Here is a 27,974-nt window from a genome sequence, read left to right as displayed (position 1 = left end):
GCTGAGCATATTTCAGGCTTCTATAGGTAAACAGAGTTAGCACAAATACCTGGTACATGATCTGAAGGAGCAGATTGACACGACAAGTAGAATGAATAACGGCTAGCTACTTTTGCAAGAGCCTCTCTCCTTGGCCAGGCATTTCCTACTTGTCTATTGGGTTGTGAACTAGTGATCATGTGTCACAGGGGGAATTAATTCAACTGCCTCATCAATTGGAAAACTAATTTAAAAGCACTTCAGTCTTCTACTGTTAGCCAGCTGAAGCTTCTCTCCTTGCAGCCTCACAGTTGTTCTCTAACGCAGAGGGAGGAGGGAAAGCTGTATTGAATCCTTCAGTAGTTTTTTTGGCAATAGGCAAGGTGCAGTCTTGGCTGACTTGCTGGGAGGACTGTAAAGGTCTGAGGCCTGAGGAGGGGTACTGGGACAACTCATATGTGTGAGTTCTGGCTGTGCCTGTACCCCAGATCTTTCAGATCCTCATGTGTGTTTGATCAGGTGATGTGAGGTCTTGGGCTAGACTCCAGATGGTGCAGGATAAGCCTGCCTTAGCATCCAGAAAGAGGAGACTTCAGTGTGGGTTGAAGATTTTGTCTTTTATTATAGTCTAGTCTCCTTAAACATCCCAAAAGGTTAGCTGCAGAGAACTGAATTCAGTGACTGTAGCAGCTATTTTCAGCTTTCTCTTCAGTCCCAGCCAGTGCCTGAATGCACAGTGATCCTCAAAGGACCAAAAGCGATGAAAAGCATAGTGAGACCTTGTTCTTCTTGCTACATGTATTTCCACAGCCTTATCTGATCGTGATGGTGTTTTTGCCAGAATCAAATCTCTCCCTCATGGCCAACTCAAGTTTTAGCCAGGAATCTAACTTGGCTACTGCGTGAAGCTGACCTCCTGTAGTAACAACCCCAGTATTATAGCCAGAATTTCGGCAAGAGAATTAACTCTGATGTTTCAGTTGTTAAATGCAGTGTTTACAAATCACTGCGTGCAGCTCTCTACTGGATTAGGTCAGTTCTGGTGCAGAATCATTCTTTCAGCTTGCACAAGAGGATTTTTCTTTTGTGTCATAGTTTTCTGCTGTGGTAGCTTAGGTAACGGTTTAGCTGTTTGAGATGGGTAGTTTGTTGCTTCTGCCTGGGGATTTGCTTTCACTTTTGCTTCTCAAAGTACAGATCGTAGCCATTGTTTAAGCTTTTGCCTTGATAGTTCCCTGGAGAAGGCTGTTTTGTTTGCAGGTCTTGATCTTACGTTTGCTCCCTGTTGTGGCTGTATCTGTCATTCCATTAAATGTATTAATATGTTCCTTATGTTTAGAACGTATTATGAGAAATAAAGTAATTAAGTCATGTGAAATTGGAGCTTTGGCATGGTATCTGGGGCTCATCCAAATGTTGGTATGTGGAGACAAGCTTGGAAGGCTGTTCTGTGTTAGCCTTTCCCAGGAAGTATTTACCCCTGAAAATATGTCAGCATGCACATTAGTCTACTTCTCAGGTTTATCCAGCTATGTAAGAGTTACCAGTTAATTTCACTTTGTAGGAGTCCTCATACAGTAGTAGCTTTTCACCAAAAGCAGCTTTGGTTATTCTGGATATGTACTGGTACAATGAGATAGCACTCCTTTGCAGGAATGCAGAGCAAAATAACCATTTATAATTCAATTCTTAGTTATTTCGCAACAACTTCATTGCATAAACAAATTCCTTTAAGTTGCATGGTTCCTAAGGGAAGCCAAGTGATAGCAACTTAACCTTGTAAATTCCACCCTGAATTTAAGAAAGGAGATATGTTACTATTTCTGATAATTGTCTGCCAGGTAAAAGTACTTCTCAGAATTTCATTTGCTTTATCTTGCACCTATGCAACCTGGTTGTTTGTGTATTAAATTTATCAAGTGATCAAGGACAGAACTTGTTTTCTTGTCTGATGGTCAAAAGTCAAAACATTGGTCATTGATACATGCACAAGAAAACTCATCTTCAATGTCAGACCTAGCAAAGATTTTGAAACTAAATAGTTGAGGTAGTTTTCTTAAGCAAAGCAGGACAGTTTAAGGATGACTATAAAATGTTTGTCCTTTTCTATAGACCATGGAATGTAAAGGATTTGGATGGTCAAAGAATAATTGTGAGATTCATGTTAAAAGTTCTTGCTATTTTTAAGTCACCACCCGCATCCATGGCAATGTTGCTTTCTTCTGTAGCCACCTTCTGGAATGCAATATTGAGAATGGGGGAGCATCCTCTCTTTACTCTTTCCCTCTCATTGTGAGTGCTTTTCTCTATATTTTATGCTAAATGCCACTTTCAGTTGGGAAGATAATAAGCACCATGAAACACTTCTGTAGTTATTAAAATAAAATATAATAGCAGCCATTGTTGGTGAAGCCAAAGGTTCAATTAACTACTGCTGATGCTACCAGCTGAATCACTGTGTGGGTTAATTGGTATTAGAGGTTTGGTAATACAGATCACTGAATAGATTTCACAAATATGTGGTAGTTTAGGCCCTCTTTCCTATTTGAAAAGGGAATTGTGGTTGGCAAATATGAACTCAGGAGCCTTTTCCAGCTTCTGTGTCTGTTTTGGATCCTGTGTGCTAAATAGTTGAAGAATGGGCTGTTGATCTACTCTTCTTATACAAGTAGTCACACAATACGCTCTTGCTGTGGTTGATGGATTTTGCATAGGTCTACGTGAAAACTGAAGTGATGCTTCACGGTGAAGTTTGAGGCCACGTGTTTTTACTCTTGAAGGTATTAACTTTTTGTCCATCTTCAAGAAAAGCCCGGAAGGGATTCAGAGGGGGGAAGTTTTGATCTAGATACTCTGATTACTCATAGTAACTGTGGTTTTGATTTCTTGACTACCAGTTTGTAAAGGAACTTTTCCTTTGTTTCCTTGTTTTGGTTGTAATGTTGGTTATTGTTAATAGCTAACAGTATTATTCTGTTGGAACTGATCTGAACCTGGTTAATCCAGTCTGAACCTGGTGGAGGCCAGACCTTGGCTACTCAGTTTTCTTCTGCATGTGAGATGAGGAAACAGCAATGTTCCTCAAGGGAGAATTGAATTTTGGTTTTGTTTGTTTGTTTTGCAGTTGATTCTTTTCTAGTATAAGTATTTAGATGAATTGTGGTAAACACTCATTGCATGACTGCTACTTTTGGGAGCTCAGGTGTCCACACGCTGGAAGTGCAAAGTGTCATTGCATGGCAGAGGTAAAGCTCCCCTGCTGAGCAGCCTGTCACTGTGGCTGTGCCTGGATCCCCTCATATTTGAGCTGTTTGCTCAGCTTTTGCAGCCTGTCCATGCCTCACCCATCGCACACACATGGGGTACATCCAGGCTGGGCTTGGGCATTCAAATACAGATGACAGTTTTTACAGCTTTATCCTGGGTGTAGGAGAACAGGCTGTTCTCATCTGAATTTAAACCTGCTGACTAAAGAGTTAACACATCATTTTTTCTCATTTACTTCACAAATATCAGCTGTCAGCCTTGCTTTGTTTCAGTTCTGTGCTCTGTGTTACTTGGATGCAGTCTTTTTATCGTGATGCTGGAAGCCTGACAAATGCTTGTGATGCAAAGGTCTCGCTGCTTCTCTGCTCCTACTTCCCATTTCTGTTAAGCCCCTGTGAGCAGTGGTGGCCAAGTTACTCGAGTGTATCATGGTATGCGGATGGTCTCCTGGCCCTTGCTTCCTTCCTGCAGCTCCTTCCCACACCTGGTCCTGTGTGCTTTTGGTCCTACTGCCAGGCAGCAGCAACGGCTGTCAGGGCTTGGATATTTTTGCCTCTTTTCCACCCCCAAAAGGGCAGATACTTGGCTCAGTCTGCCACCCTCAAAACTCTTCTTTCATGAACATCTTGTGTCTTTTACCAAAAGTGAATGCGTCTCCTAAGGAATAGGAAAACTATTGTGCTCACTACTTGGCCTTGTTAATATGCAAACCTAAACAAAACCAGAGAGCTGTTGTGTGTTTCCTTGTTCCCTGTAACGAGTGCTGCGAGACCTGTGGGTTTGAGTCAGGTTCCTACAAGGTTTGCAGTTCCTGCTCCGTGTGGGTTTGGGTCAGGTTCCTTCAAGGTTTGCAGTTCCTGCCCCACATCCTGCTGGGCTGCCCTCAGCTGGGATTTTCCCCCTCACTCTGCCCTCGCAGGCAGGCCAACACCGGGAGGTGAAAGATGGCTTTGTCTTCTCAGCAAGGTGATGGAAGCTTTCTGCCCTCCATATCTCTTGGGGCAACTCTGGCTTGCCCCTTGGTCACAAAATGTCCCAGTGGCTTGGGTTAACACCTCTGATTGTGTCTGGACACAGGGCTTTCTGTGACCTCCACCATGGGTGTTTCAGCTCCATGCAGACACCAAGAGCGGCAGATAGCGTGTAACCTCTGTGCCTTCTGATTGCGTGCACTGTGTTTGTGGAGTGGCAGAAACATAACCAAATGCAGTATAGTTGTCTGAAAACGTTACTCAGGTTAAATCTTTTTTGTTTGTTTTTAATTGATTTGGTGATACGGACAGTAACAGGAGATGAAAGGGCAGAGGGGGGAGCTCATGCAGGTTGGTAATTATTTATGTCTGGTCAAGGAGAATTATAGTGTTCATTTGTTTTTCTATAAAAAATTTTCTATAAATAATTTTCTATAAATCCTATACCTATGCAAGTGGAACAATCGGAACCTGAATGTTTAAGCTGGTGTCTAATCAACGTGAACAGATGAAACCTGGCCCTGTAGAAGGGACAAAAAGGAGTGCAGCTTCATGTCAGCATGTTGTCTAGTGATGAAGCAAATTAAGAGGCCTTTAAGAAAAAGGTTTTGGTTGAGCTTAGACTCAGGATAATATCTCGCTCATTTATCCTCACTAATTAATTCTGGCCAGTTTAGCCAGTCAACATTGTGGTGGTGGTTGGATATGCTGCGATTCCTGCCCAGCTTCTTGCTTTTGCTTGCCTTTCTTGTCAAGGATGATATGTTAAAATGTTCTTCAAAGGCTCTTTTACTACTTCTTCAGTTGGGTGTTTTTTGTTTGGTTTTTGTTTTAGTGTTGACAATGTGATAGTTAATGTAAATCGTAGAACTATGTAAGTGGAAGAGGTGTGGTGTCTGCTGGTGCCTGGAACTTCTGGGCCCAGGTGACTGTAAATGTGGCATGGTGCAGGAACCACATCCTTGCCATGGCTTCAGCCAGGTGCATAATACCTGTGCCAAAGGAGAGTAAAGACTTTGTGTCCTCAGAGAAGAGATGTGAAGGAAGACACCATGATGGACCTTTTCAGCAGTGGTCTACATGAGCTTGTGACACAATAGAAGTCTGATTTAGTTGATTGCCTTCCTTGTTCTCCACTGACTGACTATGAAGAAAGACTGGTCATTCTAGTTGATTTGGTGGTCGTGTAGGTATTTCCTGGTGTAAGAATTAAGAACTAACAGTTATGAATTCAGTGTTGGCATACAGGAGTTCCTCACCAGTTTCAATTCTTTCTGTAACCTTTCTGAGATCAGCAATGTACCCATTGCTTGAGCTGGTGAAGACCCTCCCTCCTGGGTAGGGGAGGGATGCAACATTACAGGTGGTGGTTGGCAGAGAGGACAATATGGTGGCTTACTGAAAAATGGGTTCTAAAAGTAAGTTTAATGCAAGTCTGCTATCTAGAGACATGAATAAAAGGGGAGAAGCAAACGAAACACACTCATAGGGGTTTTGGTCTGTGAAGCAAGCAATGAACTACAGGCAAGAACATACGTGAAGATATACAGTGCAGCTGGAGGTGGCACATGAAACCCAGTTTGTCTTCCTACTTGGTGGAGATACAAATGAAGTAGTTGTATCTCATCTACTCGCATCACTATTATTTCCAACTCTTCATTCTCACTTATTTTACATCACTGAGGATATGTTACAGTTTGGAAGTAAGCAGGGAGGGCAAACTGAAAAAGAAAATCTGTTTCATAGGATTGCTTGTTTTTTGTTTTTTTTTTTTCTGTAAGAGTAGGACATCACTGGCATAACGCAGAGGCAGAGGGTATGGATTACTAAAGTTAGTACTTAAACCACAGGAATGGTCATGGAACCACAACCTTAAAGACGGGTGCAAAATGCTTAGTAAAAGTTTCCAGTGTCTTTATTTTTTTTCCTTCTTGGTTGCACTTGTTGTGTTGTCTATTTGGATTTCATTCAATTAGCACCTACCACTGTGGAGTCCTATGGAGAGCTATTAAAGTATTTTCCATGAAAACCTGTTTGATTGGTTTAAAAAAAAAAAAAATCAAGATGATACTTCCCAGAAGTAAGTGAAGAAAGTAGTTATTCACTTAGTTGAATCTTACAGCAAAATAAAAATATGGAAGAACAACATTTCCAGTGAACTAGAAGGCAATAGGATTTTTCTTGCAAATAAAAGCAACTTTCTTCCATTAGTTTGTTCCTCTGTAGAATGTGAAAGTCCTGTGTATCAAACTGGCCCTTTACTTGCATCTGTGCACTTCCAAAGTATTTTTCATGCATAACATCCATGTTAGTTTACAGGGGAGAGCTCGGCTCACTGTTAGAAATGTAAGTGTTCTACAGGGGGAGTGGGGCAGTGTAATGCTGTTCTGACAGTTTAAATGTTGCTTTTCTGCAGGATGAAACTCATGAGAACCTGCTTTCACAGGATGAATTGTAAATGGTGCTAGCACCTCCCGAGATGATTTACGAAAGTTGAGCACAGCTGGGCGTAAGAACTGAATAGAGTCTGACATTTACTGTTGTGCAGCAGCTCAACTGCCTTTAGACATATCAGTCATTCCTCACGGTGTGAAAATATACCATGCTGTTGTGTATACTGAGGATTCTTAAGCTTTTAATACATGGTGGTACTTTGAAATTCAAAGACTTCTTAAAACTCGGGGTTTTGACATTGTGATAAGCTGATATTGAAGGATGAGGCTCTTCAAAAATTCTTTGAAAAAAAAATCATGAAAAAGAATAAAACTAGTTAGTTGTTTTTTACCGAGGTTAAAAGATTTTTTTTCTCTGCTGTTCCGTAGCACCTCCAGGGTCTGCAGCAGCAGGTAGCCTAACAAGCTACTTCTAAAGCTGTACTTGCATCAATTGCTAATGCTAGTGCACAAACAAAGATGGACTGTTTTGGTAAGACAAGGCTCCATTGAAGTTACTGCTAATAAGCAAAACAGCTCTGTTCACTTCAGTCCTATTCAAAACATAGGAAAAGAATCAATCTTTGCCAAACTTGAAAGGCTGAAACTATTACAGAGGATAAAAATGATTTACTTCAAGTGGGTGTAAAACATATTTTCAAAATAAACACTGAAACCACGCTTGACTTTTACCACATATTTAATCATATTTTGTGTGGGCATGAAAAATAGAAAGTGTTCAGCTTTGTGTTCCTTCATTTTATAAATGCAGGTTTGTTCTAACTACCATGTCATGTAAGTGGTGGTTCTTAAGCACCAGTTTAAATGCCAAATGCAGTGTGCCTTCTCAGCATGAAGTGTTGCTCCGACGCAGATTAGTTTACTTCTAGGAAAAGGGCTTACCCCTTTTAGTATTTCCCTAATTCTTAAACAACAACAACAAAGTAGCCATAGATGGGGTTCATTTGACTATTTAGATTTAAATTGTTTTGTCTATACTTCTTCAAATAGAAGCATTACTTCTGTTGTACTACATATATTGAACTATTAATCCTTGTAGTAGTGCAATAGAGTTTTGTATTTCTGTAGCAATTTTTTTCCTGTGTTAATGTATTTGGGTTCTTGGGAGCTGGACTGATTTTTCTTTCTGCTTCCTGAGCACAGATGATACACAGGGATAAATTAAAACAAACTCCACGTGTTCTGAAATGAATTACTGATAAGTGCTTCAGCCCAGCAGTCCATGTTCTGCAATGCAGAGCACTGCTGGAGCTGTATTGACTCTTGGAAGGGGTAGGCATCAGCAGAGGAAGAATATACTTCTATGAAAGTCTGTATATATACATAATGGGAATACCTGCAAAGAAAAAGGCCAGAGCTATTAGAACGTGGGAAGAAAATGTTTAAAGGTCTGAGCATCTGCAAAACTTCTCACTTATATGAAGACTCCTAGCAGAGTAACTAGATTGCCCAGAGACCACTATCTCTGGTCAAAATACTTGGATAACAAACTGTGAGCATAAAATAATTCCTAGTATATTTATTTTGGATCACGTGGGAAAGCCATAGATTAAATATTTCAGATGTCAATGTTCCCTCTAAAACAGGGATGTGCTGTGTCATGGTGATGTGATCTTCTTGCAGTGTGGTTGTAACACATTTTAACATGTATCAAACTGAGTTGTTTTTGAATTTCTGAGAAGAATCACTCTGTCATACGCTTGGGTTCAACTTTTCACATGCTGCTTCACGTATGTTAGTGTCTTCCAGCTGTAAAATGTGGGCATTCCCCACAGCATGTTGGGGGGGGGGGGGGAAATGTTTTGTGTGTTGTTTTTTTTTTTTTTTTCGATTTTTTTTTTTCTAATGGTGCATTCAACCACATGCTCCTTCTGTTCCACCCTTGTCCAGGTAAAGGCCAAAATACCTGAATCTAGACTTGTTTGTGTGTGGTGGTGTTCTCCTTATCTTTTGGGGCTGGAGGTGAAGTTTTGGAGCATTTGCCTCCTGACAATGGGTGTAGTTCAGGGGAGCCAGCCTCTCCTTTGTACCATGGGAAGGTCTCCTATCCTGACCTACCCGCAGCCTGAGCTGAGGCCACACAGGGCTGAGATCTCATCTCTGTGCTCTGGTCTGGGATGGACTGCTGCCATCTTATAACTTCCTCACCTCTTTGGTTCCATTGCATTGCTGGGGGAAACAAAGGCAGTGCCATGGGGATTTTTTTGAAGTCAATAGGGGTTGACCTTGGGGTTCATACCTTTTTGTAATGTCTTTTCATACCTTTTTTTGTAATATCTTCTGTAACTCCTGACTAAATTATCATTCAGTTGGAGCCCATATGACTCTGTAGCTGAGACAGCAAGGGCAGGGTTGTGTTGCTTTATCTTTTTTCCTTTCTTAGCTGAAATGCTGCACTAACAGTCCCTGGTTTATGATGTTTTCTGATACCGCCATGCAGTAGCAAGACCTGCATCAAAATCTGAGACGTTGCTATTGTATTTAGTATATTGTTTGCAGATCCCCATAATGGAACATGTTAAAAAAGTAAGCAGTCCAAGGAAATTAAACTGACCAACCTCAAACCAATAGTTCCTAGAAAGAGACACCCATTCCACTGTCAGCCCCCCCTTCCTTCTTCTTTGCACGGAGATGGTTAGTAAGGAAGAATTGGGCTGGTGGTCAGCTCCACGTGTGCAGTCAACTCTCATTCATTCAGGACTATGTGTGGCAGACGTGAGTGAACAAGCTCATGCTGGGTCCTTGCAGACTCCTCAGACCCAGCAGGGTTTATTAACTCAGGCTCAGTGCCAAGTAAATACAGCCTCACTGCTCACAGACCAGCTAGGATCTGCTGTTTTGGCATGGAGTCCAAGTTAATAAAGCCTGCCAAGCATGAAGGGTGCAGACCTGTGTCTAGCCCTGGTCTCAGATCCTGGAGCTCTAGACCTGTGTTGCAGATAACTGTCCATACAGATCAGCTTGGGACCATCAGGGCTCATTACATCAACAGCAGTTTCAGCCCTGATAAGTTGAGCATGCTTTTCTGTGTGTTTTTGTTTTGGTCATCTTTAGGGATTTTTTTTTCTTTTTTAAATATTACAGCACTCAAGGTTCTGGGAAAATTTATTAGCTTGGTCAGCCCCGGGCTCAGTTGATGTTTTCTGTGCTTGCTTAGCAGGAGTCAGCTCAGGGCTAGCACTGAGTCAGAGTTGATGATCCTAAATTGACTTTAATTTCTCTGTGCTGTGATTCCCAACACATTTTGGAATGAAAGTATACAGGTGTTTCCATTACCTGCTTTCTCACTGCCTATGTGAGCCATGATAGTGGAGAGTTGGCTATTTCAGCCAAAGCATGTAGTGCTGCATGGGTGCTGCTAGTTCACGTTTTGGTTTCATGGAGTACATTGCCATGGTATATAACTACAGTTGTTATAGGAGTAATTAGCTTTTCTGTTGGATTTGGAAAATACCCTTTGGAAAAATGGCAGTTCACTTGGAGTAAGAAGTCAAAATAACTTTAAGATGATATGCTTGATAGTCCATGGACTGTTAGAGTACTTTAAATTGAATTTTCTTACAAAACTCACAAATGTTTGCTTCCTCAATGCTTGCAGAGTAGCACCTTTTCCAAACAAGAGGTCTTGCAACTCTTCTGTATGTTTTTTTTCCCCGCATTCAGGTGCAGCTGGGACAAGCGGATATAAAATGCCCAATCACAGAGTGCAGCGAACACCTGGATGAAACAACCATCCTCTATAACCTGCCCCACGAGGACATCATCAAGTATAAATATTTCCTGGAACTCAGCCGCATTGACTCCAGCACCAAGCCATGCCCTCAGTGCAAGCACTTTACAACCTTCCGGAGGAGAGGCCACATTCCTACCCCTGCCAAATTGGAGAACAAATACAAAGTGAGCATGGTCGCCAGAGCTGTGGGTAGGACAGCACTTGGTGGGCATTAAGTGAGCTTTCTTCTGTCACTGGGGCTTTGTGCAAGCTGTGATTAGGAATATGAATCATTGATTAATTAATTAATTTCTAACAATTTGAAGAGTTTAACTTTAGTCCTTACTTATTTGGTAAGGTGGCATAATTTTAGCCTGGCGTAATTCAAAGAGTACTTTAAGAGTATTTTCTTTCTTCTCTGACATGCAGATAATATAGTCATGATTAGAAGAGACTGGGGAAGAGGAATCACACTATTACAGACAATTTTAGCTGTGCAACTCCAGCAAAGATAGGTTTTCCCTGAAACTCTCAACAAATGAATTTGGGACACTTGCTGTGTTAGGTGATAGCATCCTGTTGGCTTGCTCCTTCTTAAGAACTGGAGCCATTGTCTGTTCTGCTGCTTGGTTTTGATTTCTTCAGTCCCTTACTATAGAGGTTAAACATTACTGTGGTTTCTCAATATCCTGTGGACTCTCAATACACAAAGTTTTAAAAAGATCAAAGACACCTTTTGACAGCACTTCTAGTAGAAGGCTTACTTATATTGTGATTTCAATCAAAGTAAAAGCATGATGGCAGGCAGAAGCAGCTTTGAGCTCCTGAAGGTCCATCTTGGTTCCAAAAGATGAACATTCTGTCTGCTGCATCATGCTCTGTTTCAGTTTTCCATCCAGTTATTAGACTTGTGGTGGCTAATCTCATGATTGAGTTAGCCTTGCCTGGACAAACCAGTTTTCTTCAGTAGGAGTTTAGATGGTTGTTTAGATAGGCCTAATTACAGCATAAGATTCAGCCCAGTGTGAAGATTAAAAGGTACAAGGTTGTGTATCCAGTGGAATTGAAACCTCAGTAAAGCTAACTCTGAGATACAAGCTGCTTACATGTATCTGTGCAGTGTTTGAACTGCATGAAAGCTGCCACAAAGTCTGGTGTTGGACTTCAGATCTGGCATTGGACTTCTTTTCAGTTTTTTGGCACCTTACACAGAGGTGAAAAATTCCATCTGCAGGTCAAGTTCCTTCTGCCCGCAGCCATTCTTCTTCAGCTATCCACTTACTGTCCCTTCAGATACAGACAGGATGCATGGTCCAAGGCAGACCTACTGTAGTGATGCTTCTTCAGCAGCCTCTCATAAGGTGCCGGAGGCTGTACTGTTCCCTCGAGCCCTGTCACAGTTTGTGTAGCTGTTACATCATGGATGTGCCAACTCAGATTTATTTTTTTTCTGTCGTCCTCAAAGCATAAAATGAGTACTCCTGCCCACCAGCGCTCTGAGTTAAAATGCTGTGGTTGAAATGTTCTCACCACTCCCCTGGAAATCCTATACAAAGAAAGAATCGGAGGCTGCCTTATGCGTTGCTAGAAGCTTTTCCTTGCTTCTGTGGTAAAGTGCTCTGTGTAGTCCTGATCTGTAGGGCTGAAGCCTCCTCTGGGAAACAGACCCTGTCAAAATGTGTGCTTTGAGCTGTGTCCAGGTGTGTTCCCTGGAGGAATGTCTACTTGACACAGATCAGAAATGCAACTCGGAAAATGCTATCAAACAGTATGGATAGCCATGGTCCAGGGCTTTGGGCTGTTCCCTGAATCTGTGTCGTTTTCTGCCATAGGTATACTTTTAGTGAGTTATTTTAGGATCAGCACATGGAAGAGGTGTAAAAAGAAGGCTATATATGACTGTATATGTGATTAGTTACATGCACGTGTAGCTGTGGACCATTATCTCTGTTTTCTTATTCTTATGTGATTTCTCATATGTTGTCTTGTGTGCCTCAAATTATAGGCTCTTTGGAGGCAAAGACACTTTTTTTCCCCACATATAGCATAGGAGAGGTCTGACTGGAGACAGGAAGGTCTTGCATACATGTATGTTGTCAGAGGAGAGAAAGAAGAGGGAAACTTGCTATGCAAACCTCCCTTTTGCTGTGAGTGTCCTTAGGACAGCACACTAAAGCAATATAATTACATAGTTTCATATAAAGAACTCATATCACAAAGGGATCCAGCTTCCCAGTAAGGAAAGACCCTTGCCCTCTATCTTATGACCCAAATTGGGGGCATAAGATTTTGTTGTTGGCAAGATTCTAATAAACTTTTGGTAAGAGCTGGTATGCCAAAGTGCAAAGGAAATGGGAGGGAGGGGGAAAAGAAAAATTGGTACTTAAGCTCCTATGCATGGAACATATGGATATGGGTTTTACTAGAGTAATTTTCATGGCTTTTTCTGTCTTTTGTTGTTGTTATTTCCGACAGCCCTGGATTTCACCTGTTTTAGCATTGTCTCTTTGTCCTGCCATGAAAAAGCATTTCTTGATTGTTGGGCTTTTTCTGCCTTAGCCCGTGAGGTTCATAACAAAGATTTCTTGCTTGCTTCTGTGAAGAAATACCATTGTATGAAATAAAGGCTTGAGTGCTTGACTTTGGAAACGTAAATGTTTTTTTTTTTCAGTGTGGTTCTTACATAAGCTGTCTTTTGTTTGAACGACTGAAGAGCTTCTGAAACTCTATGCTCTAGAACCGGTAGGAATCTGTGGCTGTGAAGGTGCCATGATGGAATGAATCTGTGTAGCTGATTCCAATGAGTTGTCCCCATTTTTTGATAAAATTTTAACCTTGAAATGCAGATATCTTCATGTCTACACATCACTTCAGTCAGCCTGAAGCCTGAACTTCTCTGAAAGTAGTGATTTTGTTGTTCTGTCCCTCTTTGCTCTTAGCTGTTTGTTCCTGCCGGCTTGCTTTTGCTCATGTTGATGTTTTGTTGTCACATTGGGAGCTGGATCAAAGATCAGCTCCAATGGGACACAAGATTTGTTTGTTTTGTTGTTGCTTATTTTCAGCTGGTACGAGACAAGGGATGGGTTGGTAATGAGGAGGCAGCTGTTTTGGCAGGAGCCCATATTTTTTTTGGAAAAAAGTGACTGTAGCCGTAGCTAGAGATAGCATGAGATTCATGTCATCAACTGCACAATTTATTCAGCTATCCTAGCTTGTAACCAGCATTCCACTAAGCAGCAGAAAATCCCATTAATCTTCCTGCAGCTTCAAACTCTCAGAATATTTTTAATGTGAAGTCAGTGTTGCTAACGTCATACCACAATGGTCAGTGCTTTGTGTTGCTGTTACCTACCAATTTTGAAAGGTCTCTTCCTGGGAGGTGAGGAAAATGATAGAATAGTTTACACTGAAGAGGCTTGCTAAGAAAATGGAAAATGTTAGCCTCAAAGGTCAGTATTTCAGAAAGCTGAGAATGAAGAGGGTTAGTATGAGAACTTCTGTATTTTTTTCTATTTCAAGGGAGATTGATGTCTTGGGTATGTATCCTCTCAATTCTGATCAACTGAAATGGAAATCATAAAAGAAAAGGTAAATGTTGGTATAAGGAAAAACATACTTGAGAAAACACAAAAGGTTGTTTGTATTGTTGGTTTTTTCAGGTATAGTTTATCTGCTTTGCTGGGGTATAGTATATTTTACTACCTCAGACCATATGAAAAGAGTATTTCTGTGTCCTTGTTATTTCATGCACTAACACTCTGAAGCATAAAGCACATTGTTTGGTTTTCTCAGAAAAGTGGAGGAAGAACGATTTAAGAATCTGAAAGACAGCCACAATTGCCCTGTTGTGTTCCTATTTCTTGAGTACCTGCCATGCTGTTACACTGAATCCAAGTTTGAATAAGTTTAGGGTTTTGTCTTGTGGCCACCAGTTCCAAGAAAAGCAAGAATAATAATTCTTAAAAGAACATACTTCTCTTTCCCTGCTTAATGTATGCTCAGACACTATACAACAACAGTCAAGTGGCTCATTCAGAATCTTAAATCTATTTACTAACTCAGTTCTGGAAGGTGGAAAACTTCTGGAAGGTGGAAAAATAAACAAGTAACTGCAAACCTTTTAATGAGGTAGATCCCGCTAGTTTACTTCAGTTCATCAGGGCCACTCATGGTAACAGATGTTATTCTGAAATCCTACAGTTGCAACCTCATCCTGTGTTGTAGTGTTTTCTAAGTGATGCTTAGGGACATGGTTCAGTGGGTGACACTGGTGGTAGGCGGATGGTTGGACCAGATGATTTTGGAAGTCTTTTCCAGCCTTAATGATTCTGTGATTCTTTCAGGTTGTAGAACACTTAATGGTGGCTACCAGCTCCATCCTTGCCTGAGGCATAATAAATACTGAGTAATGCAATGTGATGCTAGCTAAAATTTGTCTTTCTAGCAGTAGGTCACTGGGACATGTGATGTTGAAAATCACAAGTTTGAAGCTTGTAGAAAAATATGGGGATAGTGGTCCAGACAGTAAGCCAGTAGTCAGAGCTATCCGTTGCACACGTTGGTTTCTAAAGGGTTCTGTAAACCTAAATCAGTGTTGTGTGTGAATTTAGTTAGTAACAGAAAAAATGCTATTCTTTGGATTCTTCAGAGTGGGAAACTAATTTACTGTTCAGTTGTTCTTAAGAATTATGCACACAAGCAGGATAACATTTACTTAGCATCTGGACCTGTGGACCAACAAATCCAAGAAATGGCACTGATTATACTTTGTATTTCTGTTGTTTCATACTTTGCCTTGGCCTTGGGTCAGGAATTAGTGTTCTCATGCAAAAAGTAATAGTCTTTGTAAACCACGTGTTGCAGCTGTCATGTGTTGTTTCAATTCAAATGAATTTTATTATTGTTCTTCCCTGTTTCCGTGCTGCCTCCCTGTGTTTCAGTAACTTATTCTTCGACAGAAAGCATCCAATAAGTGATTTTTTTTCTCTACATGAAGAATTTTACTGTTTGCCTTAGGAAAATGCCACCCTGTAGTAACAGCAAGCAGTAAGTCATACAAGCACAGGATACAGGATATCAGAATTCAATCTATTTCAATTTTATAGTGTCTGAGTCTTCCTGATATGAAGAAAAAAAAAAAGTATGTATTCTAGCACTTAAACGCTTTTTTTTTTTTTTTTCGGAGAAGGGTAGTAAATGGTAATTAAAATGTGTTGGAAAGAGAGAAGAAAATCTTGAGGCTGCTTTCCTTCTTCGCAATTCAGACCAGGCAAAGAATTCTGGAGGGGTAAACTCTGCCGCATTATATGTAGTAGGAAAATTGCTAGTTCTCTTGAGCATGAGCTCGTATTGCATGCGTTGATACTTAGGTTTGGAATGGTATAAAGAGGTAAGCTGAAGTGGTGCAATGAGCAACACATCATGTAAAGGTAGAGCACTTTGGTTGAACACTGCTGTGCAGAGAGATACCTCACATTATATGAATTAGGCTATGCTGTCAGACACTACTGCAATGCAAAAATGTTTGCTTTATACAAAGTTAACGGCAACCACTGAAAAATGGGTCAGATAGAGTCATAAAAAGTACTCAGCTTGAGCCATTGGATTAATTGTACTCATGTTCAAAATAAAAAAAAAAATTCCTAAAGTCAAAAACCTAAATGCTATCTATGTATGTAGAACTTAAGGAAAAGTATTAAGTGTTAGCATGCTGGTAGCAACAGATGTAAGAACTGCACGTATGAATTCTGGCTGCCCCCCAGAAAAATACTTCAGGGAGATCAGCGTGTCAGCCTTGGCCTCAAAACAGAGTTGAGGCTGTGGGCAGGCAGTCAGCGTGTCTGTGCAGAGGGCACGGCAGCTTGTGGGACATGAGGATTTCCAAAACGCATCCTGGGGGCTTTGCCTGGGTCCTCACCCCTGGGCAGAGCTTCCTGAGCAGCATCCCCACCCCATGCACTGCCAGCGCAAACGTGTCTGTGGTGATCCAGGTATGGGAACAGCTGTGGGCAAAAAGCTGGGTTTGGTTGAATTCCTCAGTCCAGTCCATCAGCTGGTACAAATTACGGGCAGTGTGAAGCACAGGCTGTGGCTGAGGTGGTGAGGAGGGCTGAGCAGTTGCTTGAGAGCCATGCCTTCCCTGGCCAGAAGCTGTGCTGCCAAACACAGCTGAAGTAGAGTTGTTCCCAAAGCCTATGTCTAATGTGGCTTCTGCTTCTTACTTGCTTTGGTCATGGGCCAGGTATGAAGCCAGTCATTTGAAAATGAGCACCTGCAATGTGCCTCTGTTTCTTACTACTACAAACACGGCAACAACTTTTTTCAAAAATTAGCCAGGCTCTACAAGGCATGATGATGATGTTTTTGTCGTAATGATTTAAAATCAAGAGAGTGGGAGGAGTAGAACCTTTATCAATTTAAACATCTTGCAAATGTGTGGTGTTTTATCATTTGTACAGATCCAGTGTCCATCTTGCCAATTTGTCTGGTGTTTCAAGTGCCACTCGCCTTGGCATGAAGGCGTTAACTGCAAAGAGTACAAAAAGGGAGACAAGCTTTTGCGTCACTGGGCCAACGAGATTGAGCACGGGCAAAGGAATGCCCAAAAGTGTCCAAAATGCAAGGTAAGCTGCCTTCTGGGGGTGCACAGGTGGTAGCTTCAAACTGCTTAAATATTTATGTAGAGTAAATATTTGTAGCTTCTATTCTGGATTTGAAACTGAATTCACACTTGTAAAAATTCTTACCTTTGACCCTTTGAGAAAAATGGGTCACGTGTTTTACTTACTCTGCAGACTCTTTGCATGTAAAAGAAACATTAAAGAAATTCTAAGACAAGGCTTTGTTTTATACTTGTAATGAGTGTGTTACAGGCCAAATCATTCCTATAATAAAGCTTTAAAGAAATTTTAAAGCTTTAGAGAAATATGATTCTCTTTGTCAAATTTTTCAGAGACTGGCTGAATTCAGTGTTGGAGTCAGTCAGAAAGTACTGCTATCAACAAGTTAACTAAGAGATTTCAATTTTTGGCAAAACCAGATTTTTTTTTTAGGTTTGTGAAAGAACTGATATTTAATCCTTTCTCATAAATTAGCTTAATTTTCAACAGAATGAGGTGCAGTCTCATGCCCTAGAAATGCCATTTCCCATCCTTCCAGGACAGGAAAGAGATGTCCAACTACTTGAATGTGGTGGAACAGCCCAACATGCCCCTAACCCTTAACAGGGATGGCTCTTATGGCTTTTTGCTTTTTTGTTTTTCACAGTAGTTGTCTCCAGTTGCTGATGGTAATAAGTCAAAATCTGGAGATCACCCTGGTGGTGGTAGGAGACTAGCTTTTTAGAAAAGGAGTACTTAATTTGAACATATCTGTTGCTCTACATTTACATCATGGAGGGGACAAAGTAAGATAACTAGAATGCTTGGTAGGAAATAAATAGTGAATGGGAAGTTTTACTTCCCAATGTATGAAGTATGTTTAGTCATACTTTGAGCCTTACCCTGTGCAAATAAAGAGAATGTTTATCAGTTTACTAAGTTTCTTATTTTGGTCATGGGGAAAGAAATGCCTGTCATGCCGTAGCTTGAAATTGAAAGACTTCAAAGCATGAAGAAAAATTTGTAAAGCTGTGAGATCAGTGGTCATTTGTTTACCCTTCCTTCCGCATACACATGACTTTTGAATAGTTTTAACAACTTCTCATTTGGTAAAAGTTGATAGGTTTGAGCCAGTTCTAAAAACATTTGATTTCTGGAAAGTCTTACAGTAAAATCCTTTTACAAACTTTCTTCCTTTTGGAGTGGGCAGAAGTATCTGTTTTGGTTTTAATTTCTTGAGTTCAGTCCAGATTCAGATTTTTGGACAATCTGAATGATGTAACTATTGAAATAAGCTGTCCAAAAAAAGGAGAAAACAATGTACCAAGCCAAAAAGTATGAACATGGAAAAGCAGGGAAAGGAGGGCTGCTAGCTGGAAAGAGAGAAGAATAGAAGACGCCAGCATAAATGTGTGTATCATTAATACATTTTAAATAATCTGACTTTTCCAAATCTGAAGTGTATAGCTGTTTTTAATGGATTCAGAATAAGAAGACTGGACACCTGAAACCTAGGTGGTCAAAATGTCTAATTTTGAAGCCTGAAGTTGCGTGAGTTTAGCTATTGATTCTAAAGAGGCTTCAGATTTCTTTCTTGATTTTTTTTTTTGTTTGTTTTTTTCAATCAAATGAAAATAAAACCTTCTGTATGGTGGGAGGCAAAATAGAAAGTTATGAATTTAGCACAGAAAAAGAACCTTTGTTAAAAAGTCCTTTCTGGTAATGTGATATTATAAATGAATATCGAAGAGGGAGTTCCATCTTTTCATAAACTGTACCCCTGCTCCTAGTATTTTTCTTCAGAGGTGGAAAAAGTTCTTTTTGTTCACAACCTCTGAATGGTTCATGTCAACACATTGTTGGTTTTTAAGTCAACTCTATAACTAGCAAATAATCAAAAGAGCCACTTAGTGGTTAGAACAGTTGCACTATTTTCTTCCTTTTCCCATAATCAGTTATTGAGTAGTTTAAAAATGTATATTTTGCAGTATTCTTTGTCAAAGGCAATAAAAGAAGTCTGAACATATGGGGATGAACACACCAATAGCTAAATATTTGGGGATGGGGAGATTGGAGCTAATACTTTTCTGACTCTCACTCTGTCTACCCCCTAAAACCACTGTATAAAACATGATCAGATGACTACCATATTTGCAATTAAAGAAATGGAAGGAGGAAAACAGTTGGTAACATACTGCTTGATCTATTGTACTTCTAGATCCAAGTAGGCGATGTTTCAGCATGTTTTATTTTGATATGGTCTTGTTTTAGTGGGAGTTGGCAAAGGCATGCAGATTTGCTATGTATTATTAGATATCTTTCCATAAAATTTGTAACCTTATCTGCCTTTCTCCACTACTGTTTTTGACTTCAGAAGAAAACACTGAGGAAACGTAGAGTGTTTCTTACTTAGCTTTAAACAGCAGCAAAAATTTAAGTAAACAAGAATGTTAATGAGAATCATGGATCATATACTTCTCATGGTATGCATTCACTGTTCTGATTAATGTGAATGTTATCGCATAATACAGGCCATGGTTTTTGAAGGTGATTGAATTATTTTTCCTCTCTGGAGGGAGCAGAGTCATTGCTGCCGTATGGGGTGGTTAAGCCATGCACCAGGCTCCCCTGGGAGGAGCGACAGCAGAGCAGCATGTCTCCTCTTCACCCAGCAGTGGCAGGTTTCCCAGAGCCTGTTTTTGTGAACAGGCATCCCTGCACAGCATGAGGGGGTCAAGTCAGTGATGAAAATGGTTGGTCTCTCTGCTCCTGCTGTGGGAGAACCTGCAGTGAGCAAACTCCATGCCACAGCAGGCAGCTGTGTCCCTTCAGGCCTTTGAGCACCTGAGCACTCCTGGCTAGGGGAGCAGGGAGCACTCGTGTGGTATTTGACCTGGCCATGATCATCTTCCCAACCTACAGATATTTGTAACCCATCTCTCTCGGCAGATTATGCTGAGGGCAGGGAGAAATATCCCTGTGAACCAAGGCTGGAGTCTATCTGGTGAAATGTCACACACTCGGCTTGAGAGCAGCCTGGCTGAATCAGACAGAGTTTGTCTGGCATCATCCATCTGACAGCGGGTGGCAGCAACTCCAAGCTCCACATGTCATTTTCTGAGTGGATTCCATCCTCACCAAATAGGGAAGGGTGGTGGGGTTTGGATTTCTTCTGGCAACAAAAAATATGGATAAGTACAACTAGTTATTCCAGACTTGCAGTTTTTGAAGACATATGTGCAGATAAATATTGTCTAAAACATTTGTAATATCTTGGTTTGAAGAAGCAAAGTTCATACAAATTAAAAGTTCATACAAAGTTCATATAATTGCAGTATGTGTCCAGAAGAAGGAAAAAAAAAAGAAAAGAAAAACAACAAAAAAACTATCAACTTAAAATTAAGAGAACAGTGCCTCTGGAGCACTTAGACCAGGAGCAAGTAGATTCAAGAGATTTTAAAGTTAACGCCTTATGAAGTAAATTAAACTTTGGCTCAATTAATATGGTCAACACTTTTTTTATATAAGACCTGTACAGGAAAAGCAAAACTCAAATTGACAATATCCCTTTAAAAAAATCAAAAATGAAATTGGTATATTTCATATACCAATTGTATAATATTGGCATAATATTATATTCTCTATATATTATTACAATAATATTATAATATTACAATATTATTATAATAATTATAATATTACATATTATAATATTGGTATAGTATTGGTATAACGTTGGGCAAACTTTTTTTTTTCCTGGTTTTCTTGCATTGAACACTTAAATGTGAAAGATTTGAAATCAAGTAGCTTATAAAGCTCATCAGCAATGGCATTCTTTTTAGGTGCTTCTGGAAAACAGGGTACCTCTGCTACAGGTGAAGGAATGATACAAACAAACTGAACAGTGGGCTTCTTTGTAGTTGAGGGAGCAATTGTTTAGTCAGCCTATTTGGATCCCTTCTGTTGGATGAATGCAAGCCCTCTATATGTCTATCAGAGTGGCATTTTATAGTGCAGTCTTTGTGCATGTGAATGTCTTTCCCATCTTTTTACCTGAAAGAAGTGTTTGAAAGTGCAGAAGTAAATTCTGAGATGGCTGACATTGGTACAAAGATGTCAGCAGACCTACCTGGAGCCACTTTTCATGATATCTGCCCTGCAGTCTTTTAAGCACTGCCGGTGGAAAATGCCAGCTTGTTACATACACAAAGTTCCAATTTCGGTAGCAGTTGAGGTGGAAGAGATTTCTCAGATCCCAGATGAACCATGACCAGTTCCACACTTGATCCTCTGAATAATGTCCGATACCCTAGGAATCACAAGCCTCCCTTGAGGTTAGAGGTTTCACTTGTGCCTGAGCTTTCATCACCTCTGGTGCTGGCAGGGCCATTAAGTGGTGATGTCTTGTCAAAATACATGTGTAGATATGAGTAAGAAGTTGATGCATTCATCACGTTTCAGTAAGCAAAACTCCTGTTGGATGTAAAGGGAGGAAAGGCTGTTCCCAGGGAGGGTGGTTAAGTCTGGAACAGGTCACTCAAAGAGACTGTGATATACCCATACCTGAAGACTCTAAAATCTGGTGGGACAAGGCTTGGAGCAGTCTAATCTGATTCTGAATTTAGCCCACCACTGAGCTAGGGGTTAAAAGAGGGGACATCTGAGGGTTACTTCCAACCTCAATCATTGTGTAATTTTGTCTGCTATTACATTGTGGAGCCTGGGGGGTGGCAGTATTAATCCGTTTTATGAGTTAGGAAAAGTGTTTACCACCCCATTAGCTATGTTTTTAGCTGGCAAGGATGAGCAGTAGCTGTGTAATCAACGTTGCAGTGCATAATGTGTTTTCATGAAATACTCTCAGGACTACCTCTCTTCTAAGTTTCTCAAAACTATTAACTAAAACTGAAGCCTGACAAAATCTGTGCAAAGTGAGTAAATGTGCCAAGTGTGCAGAAGTATATAGAGGTATAGAAATGTTAAATTATTATTAAGCTATTTTATGCAGACAATTAGCAGAAAGGTGGAAGGCTAGGGAGCTTGGCTTAATGCTGTGTTAAAAATACACCTAAATAAGAAATCCTGTGCTTTTTAAGTCCCTCATCCTGAAGCAGAGCCTTTCTTGTTTTATTACAAAATGCCAAGTCAATCTGTGATGGTAATGGGACAGGGAGTGGGGCCACAGGTGGCATAAGAGGGAAACCCATCTATGGAGGGGTGAGACAGAGTTAAAATAAAGGTAGTAAAGTTAAAATAAAGGTAGTAAAAATAATTTTTCATCTTCAGTAAGGGTAAGGATCTCTCAGATACTCATGTGAGTCAAAGATGTAAAGCAAAGAGGGAGAACTATGTGGAAAGGCACTTCTTATGTAGAAGCCTGGAAACAGCTGTAACTCGTGTTTGATGGTCTGAAACACGCCTTAGAAAATGTTATTGTCTTAGGACAGCTGCAATCTCTATTAATGCAGATGCAGAGTTCAGCAAGGGGCTGCTTGCAGTATCTCTTCATCTGATGTATATAGATCGCGCTGGAGCGGTGCCTGCTTTTCCGTGCTCCAGAGGCTAAAAACAGTCTTTTCTTTTTCCTCCTGCTTGTGAAGATCCACATCCAAAGGACAGAAGGGTGTGACCACATGACCTGTTCCCAGTGTAACACTAATTTCTGTTACCGCTGCGGGGAGAGATACCGCCAGCTCCGTTTCTTTGGAGATCACACATCAAACCTCAGTATATTTGGATGCAAATACCGCTACCTCCCCGAGAGACCACATTTGAGGAGACTGGTGCGAGGCTCTGTCTGTGGTGAGTGGATAAGTGTGCTTTGTAGAGAGCTGCACAAAGAGGTCATTGGGGAGGGTTGGGGGATCAATATCATATAAATGTATAGGATGGGTACTTTCTTTTTTTAGTTATGTAAAAGGTGGTTTAATAAATACATTAAAATATAGCATTTGGGGTCCCTTTGTCAATGGTTTGTGTATGAATAAGTATTCTCTTTGGATAGCTTGTGTTTCCCAACCTTTTTTGATAATACATAAGCAAACTGGAAAAATACACAAGCAAACCAGCAAAAATGAGTCTTGGTATAAGCTAGCCTTAAAGAAGAATTTTAGTTCATTCCAGAGAAAATGCACTTTACTTGTAACACCTATGCATTGATTTCAGGTACCTAAATAGACCTGTTACATTGCCACATGTGAAACTACAGTGCGTTGATTTCATAGATCTTTTGGTGAAACTCCGTGCGGTGCTCAAACTATTGACATGATAAATGTCTTTATGTTTTATGTTTTTGTCTGCATTTTCATTTTGTTGTACAACTGCCCTATTGGTCTATTGGTCTGTGTTTCTCTCTGCTGGCATGCAAATTGAGAAGCACTTGCTCAAACACGCTCTGAAAGCTACACCACAGTGTATAGCAGCCAAAACCTAGATCCGCAGGAGGAGCTGACTGTTGCCAAGCTGAACAAGGTTTGGTGACTAAGCTGGAGTGGAGTCCAGCACCTCAGCTACATGTCTAGATCAGTGTGTCACTTAGGGCGATGTTTGTTCCCAACAATGGATTTATGTACTGAACTGGGGGATACCTAAGCTGTCCAGTAGGATCAGAGGAGGGAAGGAAATGCCTGAAATCCTATATTTCCTGTGGAGCAAGCTTTTCAGGCCTCTTCTGAGGTTTTGGTGCTGGCTTATCAGTTGATGAATGCCTATTAAATTGTTCCTCAGTAGCTCTTTTAAAAGGGACTGGATCTGTGTTATTTCATTTAACAGGAAGGTACAAAGCACTCAATATGCATGTTTTCACTCTCTTGCATTTTCTAGAGAGAAATTACAACATTTGAGAAGATCTATTAAAGATTAAAGACAGTGCTGGCACTAGAGCACATGGGTATAAACTGTCCATGAATAAATTTAGGCTTAAAATTCAAGGGCTGTTTCAAAGCACTTGGTAAGGTTTCAAAAGAGTTTTCAGTAAAAGAAACATTGGCCTACAGTGTAAGCTGTTGTAAATGGACCTTGGTGTATTTGGTGGAATCGCTACCTGTAATAGCAGGAGACATTACAAATTCTATACTGCTTACATGCATATTCGCGGGCTAAGTTATCCCAGGATTAAATCTATGTTCAGTGCAGATAGCAATAAAAATAAGTATTTTTTATCATATTATAAATCTGCCAAAAATTCTTTCTGTCTTCGTTGTCCAATGCTTTACACATAATGTAAATGAGTAAACACTTTAGGTTCATTTACAGTAGTGTTTATTTTTTTCCCCATTTTCTTTCCCCACAAAGAATTGTGGAAGTGCATATATCAGTTAAAATCCAGTGGTGAAGACGTGTATGTTCATATCTATAAAAACATACATAGAGAACATGTAGTATATTTTACTTTTGCTTCCTGTTTGTATGTGCTTGTGATTTGCCTTAATTTAGAAGGCCAAGAAAGCCTCAAAGCCTCAACCTAAATTCCTTCTAGGGTGTTCTCTTAAAAATTCTCTCCAGCGTTAACCTCTGTCATTGTGTTATTTCCCATGGGGATGTTCATCAGTTCAGTAGAGACAGCACTAGCTGCCAGAAAATATACTAATTGCTGAGATTATTCAGCATAGCTTGTTAACAATCAAGCTCACAAGGACTCAGAGAATTCTGCCTTGATGCCCAAGACCCTAAATTCCTCAGTCATCTCTGGTAGGACTTGTAAATATCTTAAGGTTTTGTCAGTTGGTGTTACAGGGCAAGACTGGGCTCTGGCTCCATTCTGAAAAGTCGTCAGAAAGAGGAGACCAGAGTAGAGGAACAGGCCATTAAAAGTGTAGTCTTTAAATTCTAGTAGCATGTAGCAATTTAAAAAAATAAAAATAAAAAACTAGATTTACTGTGGTAAAATGGCACTGCTCCTTGGCTAAGTAGTGGAAATTAAGAGGATATTAACTTGGCTGCCAGTGGGAGACTGGTGATGTGTTGCAAGATGCCTTTTCTTCTGTCACTTTTTTATTTTCTCACTATGGAGAAGAAATAAGTGTGGTGATTTTGTAGTCTGAACAGCAAAGGTTCTTTGGCTTGTTTCTACTAAATCTGGGTGGGTAGGGTGTGTAGAAAGGAAAGAACATTTCACGGCAGACTGGCATCATATTTTCTGTTAAGCAGCAAATGTGTGTGCCTACCGTCATAGACTGTTCTGTCATAAAAATAGGGGAAAAGCATTTATGGCAACATGTATTTCAACACACTTTTCTTCAAAAACAAAAGGTTTTGTAAAGGTGATAGAAACCCAAGAGAGAAGAACATACACTGGGAGCAAAACTAGTCTGTTTTTTTGATGTTCCTTCTCCTCCCTCCTCTTCTCACTGTTTCTTTAAAGGAATTTAGAAGAACTTTGTCCTGTGGCCTATACTGTAAGATGAAATTGCTAGGACTGAAGGGTAAAAAGCTGACTTTGAGATTTCATCCTCATAGTAATCAGACTCCTTCTGGCTAATTTGGAGGCAGAATGTTTGGTCATAACCTGAGGTAGTGATGAATTGTGTTGGGTATTGAACACAGGAAAAAAATACATGTTCAGCTGTCTTTAAATGTAAGATGCTGCGTAAGTACCACCTGAAATCAATTGGGTGAATTATGTTCAAAATCAATTGCTGCATACTGCATGGATACATAATAGGGTACACAACACATAATGGTGCTATAAAACAAGTGAATTATTTTCCATAGTAAATAGTATCTCAGATAGGATTCTGAAAGCAGCTTATCTTCAAATCTGATATATACCATTGTCCCAAGACAGAGCAAGATTCGCTTTAGGCATGGTTTTGAGCACTGCAGCAGGAAGAATCCTATTTCTAGAATCCAGCCTTCATTGTCAACTTTATCATTTAAGTTGGTACAAGATTTCCTTCATACATTTGATAGGACTTTTTAAAAACAGATGCAAGCTTGTATTAGCACTGTGACTGTTTTGATTTGTAAGTAGATACTTGTAATGACTGTTTAAGCATATACAGCTATTGAGTTAGACTAAATTTGATTATTATTTATCCACATGCTAGTGATTAAATTTGTTTTCCAAAGCTAGCATATAAAGTTTTTGATGGCAAAGAATTCTCTAAGGATTTCTGGGTTTTCATAAATACTACCCAAAACCCCACAACCAAGACCAGTTACGTAAAGAGAAAAACATTCCCTCATGTTTTCTAAATGTTTCCTAATTTGACATAAAAATATCATTCTGTATATCTAATGAAACTCCTCTGAAAAAACCTGCAGTTATTACTTTACTATAGATATCTAAGTCGTCAAGCTAGGTAAATCTGTAGAGAATTGTCTCCAGCTGAGTAGAACTTTTTCAGTGTTTCCTTTTTAGGCTTCTTTTATTTGCAACAGTTTCTGTAACTATCAGTAAAAACTAACTTTGAATGTTACCAAACTGGTTACCATAACATAATGCTGAGTTCACTGCATGGACTAGTGACCCAAGATTTTATTCATCTGTGTGGCAAGGCTTTTATATTTGCTCTATTTGCTAGCAGTCGCAGAAGCTGACAGAAATAGGACAGTGGATCCTTGGGAAATCTAGTGGCTGTAATAAACATCCATAGTCTCAACAGGGTTTCTTAGTGTGTCACAATTCCCTCTGTGATTAAGAGCTTCATAGTCCTTTGCACTATGATAAATGATGTGTGTCAAACCGCATTTGGATAGAAAGCAGTATTCAGTCAGACATTCAAAACACAGCATTTTATAACTGGTTTCATACCAAGTTAATAAATTTCTGGAGTAAAATATAGATATTGGCTGCTTTGCAGTGATTGCTGCTATTTATGCTCTTAGCTGATGGTGATTTGTATAAGTCTTGCTCATCTTGTGTGAACTTGTTCCTCTATCTTTCTTTACCTTTGTAAAATGTAAAATTAAGGACTTACATATAGTACACATGTAAGTAGAAAAATTATTTTATTTTTAAAGAATAACCATTAAAACAATGTGTTGATAACCAAAGGAAGCTCTAGCTAGTGAACTCAGGTTGTCCCCTGAGATCTTGGGACAAGTAGACTAAACTAAACTTTATATTCGCAGAGAGAAGGAAAAAGTCAGCCATTCATGCTTTATTGCAGTTCTGAGTTAGTGTGTCAACTGTACATAAACGAGCTATTAAACTGAATTAACTTAGGAAGCATTCTTTATGTAGGCAAAGAGGTGACTCCAGTCAGAAGTTTGCTTAGCCCTTCTGCAGAGTCTGTTGCTGTGTACTTAGTCACCAGTTCAAGTAGTTTAGGTTTTTAATGATTTTGGTACCAAACATGTCATGGTTTTCTAACATTCAAATTACATGGTTATTAGTAAAGTATATAGACAGTTTATACCTCAAAACAGAATTCTGTAGGCTTTTTTGAAAGTAAGGGCTTCAGTAATGCTTATTAATGTTTTTAATCACTTTTTTTTGGTATTTTCTTGAGGTTTTTCATCACATTCCTCCTTCTGTCTACACATGAGTAATTTATTTGAAGCAATGACCACTTCTGTGATTATAGAATGCAGTACAGCGGAGTCCCCAAAAGGCTGACCATTTGGATGCCTAGCAACTAGAGTAATACCAATAATATTTGCCAATTTTTCCTTCTAGGAATTAATGTTTCCTGCCCACGACACTCCTGTGAAATTTAAAAGCTATCAAAACAAGTGTGAAAAGGACCAATTCATTTTACCACTGTAAATATTTCCAGTGGTAAAAAAGTATCTTTTTTCCTTCAGCCTGCCCAAATTAGTGGCTCAGGTTATGGAGAGGTTTACGTCATTGTTGAATGAAGTAATCCAGTTACTGAAATCTGATACAAGTGACTTGAGAGAGGGAAGGGTAGGGGAGAGGTAACAAACTCACTTTTCCCCCCTTTCTATAAGTAATCTTTCAAACACGTGCTTAAAGTAGAGTATTGTTTAATCTCAAATCTGTGTTCAGTCTGCCGATATATCAGTAAAATGCTTATTCTGCTATATT

The 27,974-nt window shown here is 39.9% G+C and overlaps 1 protein-coding gene across 1 annotated transcript in view; it reads left to right on the top strand.

Annotated features, from left to right (window-relative positions):
- RNF217 (ring finger protein 217) overlaps window positions 1-27,974 on the top strand; it is a 65,536-nt gene that overhangs the window by 21,731 nt on the left and 15,831 nt on the right. Inside the window, exons 2-4 of the mRNA XM_027453577.3 lie at window positions 10,334-10,567; window positions 16,841-17,005; window positions 22,582-22,783. Of these exons, the coding sequence (XP_027309378.3) occupies window positions 10,334-10,567; window positions 16,841-17,005; window positions 22,582-22,783 (601 nt within the window). The remainder of the gene's footprint in view (window positions 1-10,333; window positions 10,568-16,840; window positions 17,006-22,581; window positions 22,784-27,974) is intronic.

The sequence above is a fragment of the Anas platyrhynchos genome, chromosome 3, assembly GCF_047663525.1.
Source record: "Anas platyrhynchos isolate ZD024472 breed Pekin duck chromosome 3, IASCAAS_PekinDuck_T2T, whole genome shotgun sequence".
Lineage (NCBI taxonomy): Eukaryota > Metazoa > Chordata > Aves > Anseriformes > Anatidae > Anas > Anas platyrhynchos.
The sequence above is the reverse complement of the archived record's forward strand: the minus strand, read 5'-3'. Positions and strand labels throughout refer to the sequence as shown.